Source organism: Zosterops lateralis (genome assembly GCF_965231275.1).
Source record: "Zosterops lateralis genome assembly, chromosome: 27".
Classification (NCBI taxonomy): Eukaryota; Metazoa; Chordata; class Aves; order Passeriformes; family Zosteropidae; genus Zosterops; species Zosterops lateralis.
Window position 1 is genome coordinate 270,742 of NC_139787.1, and position 10,485 is coordinate 281,226.

At 68.3% G+C, this 10,485-nt stretch overlaps 2 protein-coding genes across 2 annotated transcripts in view; one reads left to right on the forward strand and one right to left on the reverse strand.

The window, feature by feature from the left end:
- LOC310919454 (uncharacterized protein) overlaps window positions 1-4,969 on the forward strand; it is a gene marked incomplete at its 5' end in the record, with an annotated part of 30,042 nt that extends 25,073 nt beyond the window's left edge. Inside the window, 14 exon segments of the mRNA XM_083878819.1 lie at window positions 1-74; window positions 76-86; window positions 157-249; window positions 509-569; window positions 843-900; window positions 990-1,060; window positions 1,136-1,242; window positions 2,039-2,196; window positions 2,355-2,543; window positions 2,853-3,643; window positions 3,896-4,006; window positions 4,485-4,574; window positions 4,672-4,737; window positions 4,835-4,969. Of these exon segments, the coding sequence (XP_083734945.1) occupies window positions 1-74; window positions 76-86; window positions 157-249; window positions 509-569; window positions 843-900; window positions 990-1,060; window positions 1,136-1,242; window positions 2,039-2,196; window positions 2,355-2,543; window positions 2,853-3,643; window positions 3,896-4,006; window positions 4,485-4,574; window positions 4,672-4,737; window positions 4,835-4,912 (1,958 nt within the window). The 3' untranslated portion in view covers window positions 4,913-4,969.
- Window positions 4,970-5,629: 660 nt separating this feature from the next.
- Window positions 5,630-8,150, reverse strand: NUDT17 (nudix hydrolase 17; the record flags this gene model as incomplete). The annotated part of the gene is made up of 8 exons (XM_083878820.1): window positions 5,630-5,795; window positions 5,881-6,053; window positions 6,685-6,783; window positions 6,873-6,965; window positions 7,040-7,065; window positions 7,393-7,564; window positions 7,645-7,767; window positions 8,082-8,150. 8 exons carry the CDS (start codon window positions 8,148-8,150, stop codon window positions 5,630-5,632), a joined length of 921 nt encoding a protein of 306 aa, XP_083734946.1.
- Between the last annotated feature and the right edge of the window lie 2,335 nt (window positions 8,151-10,485).

Here is a 10,485-nt window from a genome sequence, read left to right on the forward strand (position 1 = left end):
CCCGCGGGGACGTGGCCCGGGTGGCCGCTCTGGCCGCCCGCAAGGCCGCCCGGCCCGCCAAGCTCAACGCCCGGGGGACAGTCCGCGTATGTCACCGCCGGGGGGACACCGGGGGGGGGTCTGGGGGGTCACGGACACCTCTCTCCCCCTCCCCAGGCTCCACCTGGCCGCGGCCGAGGGTCTCACCGAGTGCCTGACGCTGCTGCTGGAGCACGGGGCTCCTGTCAACGGGACCAACGATGACGGTAGGTGGGGTGGGGACACCTTGGGGACACCTTGGGGACACCCAGCCAGGTCCTTGTGTCACCTCTGGGGCAGGCCCAGACCTGCAGCCCAAGGCAGGGACCCCCGGGAGCAGCCTGGGGGTGTCCCCAAGGAGGGAGTGTCCCCTGGGGATGTCCCCAAGGACAGGGTGTCCCCCAATTGAGGGGGGTGTCCCCTGGGGTGTCCCTTAGGGGGGTTTTGTCCCCCGGGGTGTCCCCAGTGCCCCTCTGGTCCCCACAGGCAGCACCGCCCTGCACTTGGCCACCATCGCCTGCCAACCCCAGTGTGTGAAGGTGCTGCTGCAGGTACGGAGTGGGATGGGAATGGGATGGGATGGGGATGGGATGGAGCTGGAGGTGAAAACAGGGGATGGAGATCAGGATAGAGACAGGGATAAGGATGGGGATGCAGAGGAGGATGAGGATGGAGGTGGGGATGGGGACAGTGATCAGAATGGGGACAAGGACAGGGATGAGGATGGGGTCAAAGGCAGGGATGAGGACGGGGACAAGGACAGGGATGAGGACAGGAACAGGCCCATCCCATTCCCATCCCGGGGTCCCTCCCCTGTCCCCCAGCACGGAGCCAATGAGCGCCACGTGGACGGGCAGAACCGGACCCCGCTGCACTGGGCAGGTGAGGGGGGGACACGGGGACACCCTGGGGACATGGGGGACACCAGAGGCCCCCCAGAGCCCCTCAGTGACACCACCCACCCCCCGCAGCCTCCTCGGGCTGCGCTTCCAGTGTCCTCCTGCTCTGTGACCACGAGGCCCCGCTGGACGTCCCCGACGCCGTGAGTGGGGACAGGGGACAGCAGGGGGTGACGGGGGACAGTGAGGGCTGATGGTCACCCCAGGTGTCCCCCCAGCACGGCCAGACCCCCCTGATGCTGGCGGCTCAGGGGAACCACGTGGCTGTTTGTGCTCAGCTCCTGCGGCGTGGGGCTGATCCCGGGCTGGCCGACAGGGATGGCAGGTGGGTGACACTGGGGGACAGGGGACACCAGGGACACTGGGGGACACTGGGGGACACTGGGGACACTGGGGACACTGGGGACACTGGGGACACCCCTGGCCGACAGGGATGGCAGGTGGGTGACACTGGGGGACAGGGGACACTGGGGGACACCCCTGGGACACTGGGGACACTGGGGGACACTGGGGACACCCCTGAGCCGACAGGGATGGCAGGTGGGTGACACTGGGGGACAGGGGACACTGGGGACACTGGGGACACTGGGGGACACTGGGGACACTGGGGGACATTGGGGACACTGGGGACACTGGGGGACATTGGGGGACATTGGGGGGACACTGGGGACACCCCTGAGCCGACAGGGATGGCAGGTGGGTGACACTGGGGACACTGGGGACATTGGGGACACTGGGGACACCCCTGGGACACTGGGGACACCCCTGGGACACTGGGGACACTGAGGACACTGGAGACACTGGGGACACCCCTGGGACACTGGGGACACTGGGGACACTGGGGACATTGGGGACATTGGGGACACTGGGGACACTGGGGACACTGGGGACACCCCGGGGACACTGGGGACACTGGGGGACACTGGGGACACTGGGGACACCCCTGTGTCTGTGGTGCCCCAAGGGTGTCACCGCTTCAGAGAAGGGACGGGCCACCGTGTCACCGTGTCACCGTGCCCATGTGCCACCCCCTGCCATTGTCACTGTTCCCTTGTGTCCCCATGTCCCTCTGTGTCACCCTTGTGTCCCCGTGTCCCCCCGTGTCACCCATGTCCCCTCAGGACAGCGCTGGAGCTGGCGCTGGCTCAGGGCAGCCTGGAAGTGGCCGAGCTGCTGCAGGGCCACCAGAGGGACAGGGACACCGGGAATGTCACCGGGAATGTCACCGGGAAGGGCCCGAGCTGGGCTCCCCGGAGGGTCCCGCACTGTGGGAGGAGAGGTGAGACCTCCTGGACACCCCACCCCCCCCCCAAAAAAAAAAAAAAAAAAAAAAAAAAAAAAAAAAAAAGGGGGGAGTGTGAAAAAAACTGGGTAAAAATGGAAAAAAAAAATAGGGAAAAAAAAAATCAGAAAACAGGATTGTGTTTTCCCCTCCAGCAGAGAACGGCGCTGGACAGGTGGGAACCCCGGCCCGGGAGGAGGAGGAGGAGGAAGAGCAGCGGGACCGGGGTCTGCGGGAGGAGCTGGAGAGGAAAACTCTGCAATGCCAGAGACTGGAGGAAACTGCCCAGGACACCCGGTGGCGGCTGCGGGAGCTCCTGAGGCTCCTGCGGGGCCGGGATGAAGGCGAGGATGAGGATGAGGAGGATGATGAGGATGACGCCGCTCTCCTGGAGCTCCTGGCCCGGCGCGTGGCCGAGCTGAGGAAGAGGAGGACGAGGGATGAAGAGCAGGAGGGAGAACACGGCGGCACCGAGACCCCGGGGCTGGTCCCGCCCCCGGCCCGGCGGGGGGAGGAGCGCCCCCACACGGCGGGGGGGAGGGCCGGGGTCTCCCCCCGGGGCCGGGACGGGGAGGAGGAGGAGGAGGATGAGGATGAGGATGAGGATGAGGATGAGGATGAGGATGAGGATGAGGATGAGGATGAGGATGAAGATGAGGATTCGGATCCCCCCCGGGCCGGGCCCTGGGGGCGCCTGGCGGCGGGGCTGGAGCGGGCCCTGCGCCACCAGGAGCAGCTCAACGCCAGGATGCTCCGGGGGTCCCAAACCCGCCTGGAAAAGCCCCGGGCACCGTGTCGGGGTGCGGGGAACGGCCCCGAGCCGGCCCCGCCCGGGGAAAACCGGGGAGAGACCCCCGGGGGGATGGAAAAGGAGCTGCTGGAGCTGCGGGAGAGAAACGGGAAACTCCTGGTGGAGCTGGCGCGGCTGGGCCGGGAGCGGGAGCGGCTGCGGGGGGAGCTCAGGGGGCTGCGGGGCCCCGGGGAAGGGGACGGGGCCGGGGGGCTCCGCCGGGAGCTCAGGGGGCTGAGGGGTCCGGGGGAAGGGGACGGGGCCGGGGGGCTCCGCCGGGAGCTCAGGGGGCTGAGGGGTCCGGGGGAAGGGAACGGGGCCGGGGGGCTCCGCCGGGAGCTCAGGGGGCTGAGGGGTCCGGGGGAAGGGAACGGGGCCGGGGGGCTCCGCCGGGAGCTCCGGGATCCAGGGAAAGGAAACGATGCGGGGCAGGAGGAGCTGCGGGATCCAGGGAAGGGGGACGAGGCCGGGGGGCTCCACCGGGGGCTCCGGGACCCCGGGGAACGGGACGAGGCCGGGAGGACCCGCCAGGAGCCCCGGGAGGTGCGGGACGGGCTCGGGGCGCGGCTGCGGGAGGCGGCGGCGGGGGGAGGAGGGGACAATGTCGGGGCCGCGATGATTCTCCGGGAGCTGCAGCGGCGCCTGGACGCGCTGGTGAGGTCCCAGCACGAGGCTCTGCAGCTCCTCAGCGAGATGGAGGGACAGCCCGGGGAAAGCCCCGGGGACGGCGGGGCACCGGGAGAACCGGGGGAAGAACCGGGAGAAGAACCGGGAGAAGAACCGGGGGAAGAACCGGGAGAAGAACCGGGGGAACCGGGGGAACCAGGGGGTCCCGATGAGCCCCAGGGCTCGGGGAGCGGCAGCACCGCCCGGGCCCCCCCGGAGCCCCCGGGGCAGGGGGCACAGCCCTGGCGGGAGGCGGCGGAGGCCCGGGCGGCCCGGGGGGAGCGGGAGCTGCGGGAGCTGCGGGAACGGGCGGCGCGGCTGGAGCGGCTCTGCCGGGACAAGGACGGGAAGGTGAGGGGTGGGCTGGGAACGGGGATGGGGATGGGGTCTGCCCAGGAACGGTCCCATTCCAGTCATCTTCCTCCTCCCATCCCCGACCCCATGACCGACCCCTTCCCATCTTCCTCTTCTTCCCATCCCCATCCCAATGTCCTTCCCCATCCTCATCCTCTTCCCAGTCCTCTTTCCATCATCATCATCCTCCCCTTCCCACTGTTGTTCCCATTGTCATCACCTGCAGCCCCTTCCCATCACTATTCCTATTCCTATTCCTATTCCTATTCCTATTCCTATTCCTATTCCATCCCCATTCCCATCCCCATTCCCAATCCCATCCCATCCCATCCCTGTCCCATCTCCCAGCCCCATTTGGGGGCACCTCGAGGAGTGAGGGGGGAACTCAGGGGGGCCAAGGCGGCTCTGGGAGGCGCTGGGAGCAACAAACCCCCTCCCAGACCCCCAAACCTGCCCCTGTTTTTTCCCCCCCCAGCTGAAGCAGCTGCTGGTGGAGACAGAGAAACTCTCGGCCGAGGTTTTGGGGCTGCGGGGCCGGAGTGCTCAGCTCCAGCTGCAGCTGGAGGTGAGGACAGGGCCCGGTGTCACCCTCTGAGTCACCCAGTGTCACCCAGTGTCACCCAGTGTCACCCTGAGCCTCACCCTGCCCGTTTCCCCCGCAGGTGCAGCAGAAGCAGCACCGGGACACCGTGGCCGTGTACAGGAGCCACCTGCTCCAGGCTGCCCAGGTGGGACCCCCTGGCCCTGCCCGGGGGGTGGGGGCAGAGTTTTGTGTGCCGGGCACCCGGGTGGGGTCCGGGAACAGCCACACTCCCTCCTCCGCAGGGGTTCATGGACCAGGGAGTTCACAGGGCGCTGCTGCGGATCCTGCGGGCCGAGGCCGGGCTGGGGCTGTGGCATTAAACCGGGAAATGACACACACGCCTGGGCTGTGCCTCATTCTGTGTGCCCTTCTGTGTCCCCTTCTGTGTGCCATTCCCTGTCCCATTCCCTGTCCCCTTCTGTGTGCCCTTCTGTGTCCCCTTCTCTGTCCCATTCTGTGTCCCCTTCTGTGTCCCCTTCTGTGTCCCGTTCCGTGTCCCGTTCCGTGTCCCGTTCCGTGTCCCATTCTGTGTCCCCTTTTGTGTCCCCTTTTGTGTCCTGTCCTGTGTCCCATCCCGTGTCCCCTTCCGTGTCCCGTTCTGTGTGCCATCCTGTGTCCCATTCCCTGTCCCATTCCCTGTCCCCTTCTGTGTCCCCTTCCCTGTCCCATCCTGTGTCCCATTCCCTGTCCCCTTCTGTGTCCCATCCTGTGTCCCCTTCCGTGTCCCCTTCTGTATCCCATTCCATGTCCCATTCCCTTTTCCCATCCCGTGTCCCATTCCCTGTCCCATCCCGTGTCCCATTCCATGTCCCATTCCATGTCCCATCCCTGTCCCATCCCGTGTCCCATTCCATGTCCCATTCCATGTCTCATCCCTGTCCCATTCCATGTCCCACCCCGTGTCCCCACCCGACACTCAGGCAAGGGGGTGTCCCCTGCTCCATTCCCCACCCGGAACCCCAGAACCCCCAGCCCATCCCTGGGGTCTCCCGTCTCTCACACAGACCCGGATCCCGATGGAAAACGCTTTATTCACTTTATTCCGGGTCCCTCCGGCCGGGCCTGTCCCGCCACCTGCCCAGGGCGAATTTGGTGCCGGTGCTGACGCGCTCCAGGTCGGGCCTGTGGGCCGGGGCTCGGCGCAGGAGGACCCCGGTGGGAATTTGGGAGCTCTGGAATCCATCAGGGCTCAGCTCCGTGATCCTGGGGCAGGGAACGGGATCAGGGATGGGGCTGGACAGCCCCGGGTGTTCTCCAATCTGTCCCCGCGGGGTCAGGAGAGTCTCACCCCACGGTGGTGGGCAGGTCTCCGGGGAATGATCCCGATCCCGATCCCAATCCCGGTCCCGGTCCCGATCCCGGTCCCTCGGCTCCATCCTCGGTGGCAGCGATGGCCTCCAGCACCAGGGGCTCCAGCCAGGCCACGGCGCTGACCTCACACGGGCTCGGGGACAGCCGGGCCTGGCATGGACCCCTCAGGGAGGGAGGGACCCCCACGGGGAGGAACCCGAGTTTGATAGGGACCCCCACCCTTAGAGGGACCACAACCTCAATAGGGACTCCCAACCCCAATAGGGACTCCCACCCTTAGAGGGACCCCCATTCATAGAGAGACCCCAACCCCAATAGGGTCCCCCAACTTTGATAGGGACCCCCACCCTTAGAGGGACCACAACCTCAATAGGGTCCCCCAATCCCAATAAGGACCCCCAACCCCAATAGGGACCCCCATCCTTAGAGGGACCCCCACCCTTAGAGGGACCCCCAATCCCAATAGGGACCCCCACCCTTAGAGGGACCCCAACCTTGATAGGGACCCCCAACTTCAATAGGGACTCCCACCTTGATATGGACTCTCCCTCTTAGAGGGACCCCCACCCTTAGAGGGACTACAACCTCAATAGGGTCCCCCAACCCCAATAGGGACCCCCAACCCCAATAGGGACCCCCAACCCCAATAGAGACCCCCACCCTTAGAGAGACCCCAACCACAGGGGAGAGCGCCCCCCCATGGAGGGACTGCCAGGGCAGGAACACCCCTCCCATGGAGGGACCCCCACCCTCAGAGAGACCCCCCACAGGCGCCCCTCACCTGCAGCTGCTGCCGGGGCTCGGCTGAGCGCAGCCCCAGGTAGGTGACAATGTGGTGACAGCGTGGTGGCCCCCAGCTCAGCCTGGGGGGGAACAGGGTCTGTGGGGAGCAGGGGTGAGCCGTGGGGCAGGGCAGACCCCTGGGGGTGTCCCCCCTGCCCAGCCCCGGGTGTGGGGAGGGGTCGTTACCTCCCAGAGGCCGAGCAGGTGCCACGAGAAGGTGCCGGGCTCCAGGTGCAGCCCCGTCTCCTCGGCCAGTTCCCGCAGCCCTGCAGTGACCAGCTGCGGGTTTGGGGGGTCAGGGGGCGCCTGGGCCCCGACACTCACCTGGGCACCTCCCCACGGTGTCACCTCACCTCTTCTCCTGGCTCCAGGTGCCCACCTGTGTGTGGGGACGGGGGTCAGGGGACACCAGAGCCACTGTCCCCACCTGGGTGAGGGGTCAGGGGACCCCAGAGCTGCTGTCCCCACATGAGTGAGGGGTGAGAGACCCCACAGATCCTGTCCCCACCTGAGTGAGGGGTCAGGGCATCCCAGGGCTGACCTGAATGAGGGGTCAGGGGACCCTCCCACCTGAGTGAGGGGTCAGGGGACCCCCAGATCTCCTGTCCCCACCTGAGTGAGGGGTCAGGGAACTGAGTGCTCCTGTCCCCACCTGAGTGAGGGGCCAGGGACCCCAGCCCCCCGTGTCCCCCGTGCTCACACTCACCTGGGGGCACCCAAACACCCGGGAAGTGCCTCAGGCCGGGGGCCCGGCGGGTCAGCAGGACGTGGCCGCCCTTGTCCTCCAGCAGCACGGCCACCGCCGCGGCCACCCCCGAGTGTCCCCTGGGGTCACCCAGGGCAGCCCCCCCCAGCTTGGCGGGGCAGAACGGGGGTCTCTGCGGGGACAGGGGGGTCAGGGCTGGGATGGCTCCCTGGGGACACCTGGGGAGGTGACACAGGGGGGTGGGGGTGGCACCTTGAGGAGGGTGACAGCGGAGCCGGGGAAAGGGACATCGGAGATGAGGAAGCGGCCGCTCTCCAGCCCGCAGCTCACCGGGGCCGCGTCCGAGTGCGGGGGGCAGAACGCGCCGGTGACGCTCTGCGGGGACACTGAGCTGTCACTGCCCCGCGACACCGCGGGGGCCGCGCCCCTCCCTTGGGGTGTCACCCGCATTGTCCCCGCAGTGCCCAGAGCCCCAACGACCCCCGGTACCCCCCCATTGTCCCCGCAGCCCCCAGACCCTCAAAGCCCCCCGGTACCCCCCGATCCCCCCTGGTTCTCCCTCTGCCCCCCCAACGACCCCCGGTACCTCCGGTACCCCCCCCCGCTGTCCGCCCCCATTGTCCCCACAGTCCCCAGACCCCCAGTACCCCCCATGTCACCCCGGTCCCCCCCCGGTCCCCCCCCCGGACCTGCCCAAACGCCGCCGCCCCCCCCGCCCCCGCCCGCTGCACGTGCACGAGCACGCGCGCTCCCGCCATCACGGGGGGCGGGGCCTCCTGGGTGTGGGCGGGGCCTCCTGGGAGGGGGCGGGGCTTCACCCGCGCCGGTGATGGCGCCCCCTGGCGGGCCGCCGGGAAAGGCCGAGCCCTCGGGCGGTCACCGGAGATTGGGGACAGTTCGGTGTCCCCCGTGTCCTGTGTGTGTCCTATGTGTGTCCGTGTCCTCCTGTCGGTGTCCCCATGTGTCCTGTGTCCTCTCTGTGTCCAGTCCTGTGTGTCGCCCATGCCCTGTGTGTGTCCCATGTGTGTCCCATGTGTGTCCCCACGTGTCCTGTGCGTGTCCCCGTGTTCCCCCACTGGGGACATTGTCACCTCCCTTGGGCGTGCCCCCCCCCGGGGGTGCTGCCCCCCTCAGGGCCACTATTGGATGGTGACCCCGCTGTGTCCCCAGGGCTGTCACTGTGTGTCCCCAGAGCTGCAATTCCAAGCGGCGCCAGCAGGTGTCGCCCTGTGCCCGCCCCCTGGGAACCGCCCCCCCCCGACCCCCAGTCTGGGGGTGTCCCCTGCGCCCCCCGCCCCTGGAATGTCCCCAGGATCCCCCCTGCGCCCCCCGCCCCTGGAATGTCCCCAGGGTCCCCTCTGAGCCCCCCGCCCCTGGAATGTCCCCAGGGTCCCCCCAGCGCCCCCCACCCCTGGAATGTCCCTAGGGTCCCCTCTGCGCCCCCCACCCCTGGCGTGTCCCCAGGGTCCCCTCTGCGCCCCCTGCCATGTCCCCAGGGTCCCCTCTGCGCCCCCCACCCCTGGCGTGTCCCCAGGGTCCCCTCTGCGCCCCCTGCCATGTCCCCAGGATCCCCCCCTGCGCCCCCCACCCCTGGAATGTCCCCAGGGTCCCCTCTGCGCCCCCTCCCCACCCCTGGAATGTCCCCAGGATCCCCCCTGCGCCCCCCACCCCTGGAATGTCCCCAGGGTCCCCTCTGAGCCCCGGAGCACCCGGGGACACTTGGGGACATCCAGCTGAGCGCTCCCAGTATGTCCCAGTAACTCCCAGTCGCTCCCAGTCCCCACTTGGGGCGGGCAAGGGGCCACACGCCGGTGCAGGTGACAAGTCCCCGCTTTGGGGACACAGGGGGACACCGGGGTGGCCCCACTCGCTGGGTTGGGGGGGGTCTCACGGGGACAAAGGGGGGGGTGTCACAGGGTGTCACAGCCCCCCCAATCCATCCCCATCAATCCCCGGGCAGTTAATGAGGATCATCCCATTAACGGGGATTAACGCCCGTCTATCTATAGGGCGGCCTCGGGGGGAGTCCCGGGGCGGGGAGGGGGCTCTGCAGCCCCACGGGGGTCCCCCGGTCCCGCCCCCCGCCCCCAGCCCCGCTCCGGCCGGTCCCGGTCCCGGCCCGTTCCGGGGCGGAGCCGCTCGGGACCGAACGGGAGCGGAGCCGGTACCGAGCCCGGGGGTCGCGGGGAGGAGGGTGGGGGGCGTCGGGCAGGGGGTGGGGGGGGCTGGGGCAGCGGGGGGTGCAGGGGCGGGACGGGGAGGGTTTGGGGTGATTTTGGGGTGTTTTTGGGGCGGTTTTGGGGTGGTTTTGGGAGGGCTTTGGGGTGGTTTTGGGGTCTTTTTGGGGTGTAGGTTGGGGGCTGTGCGGTGTTGGGGCAGAGGGTGGTTTTGGGGCATTTTTGGGGTGGTTTTGGGGTGTTTTAGGGCGGTTTTGGGGTGTTTTGGGGCAGTTTTGGGGTGGTTTAGGGGCAGTTTGGGGTGCAGGTCGGGTGCTGTGCGGTGTTGGGGCAGGGGGTGGTTTTGGAGTGGTTTCGGGGTGGTTTTGGGGTGTTTTTGGGGTGTTTTGGGGTATAGGTCGGGTGCTGCACAACTGGAGCTGCGCTCCTGTGCTGAGGGAACTGTCCCGGAGCACTGGGGGCACTGGGGGCACTGGGAGGGCACTGGGAGCACTGGGAGCACTGGGAGCACTGGGAGCACTGGGAGCACTGGGAGGGCACTGGGAGCACTGGGAGCACTGGGGGGGCACTGGGAGCACTGGGAGCACTGGGAGGGCACTGGGAGCACTGGGAGCACTGGGGGGGCACTGGGAGCACTGGGAGCACTGGGGGTACTGGGAGGGCACTGGGAGCACTGGGAGGGCACTGGGAGCACTGGGGGCACTGGGAGCACTGGGAGCACTGGGGGCACTGGGAGCACTGGGGGCACTGGGAGCACTGGGAGGGCACTGGGAGCACTGGGAGGGGGCAGCGGGGACCACCGACAGGACTCGGGGACACTGGACGCGCTGTCCCCACACTGTCCCCACACTGTCCCCCATCCCCGTGCCTCAGTTTCCCCCCGCTCGCAGCCCGGGGCGGGGCGGGGGGGTCGCTC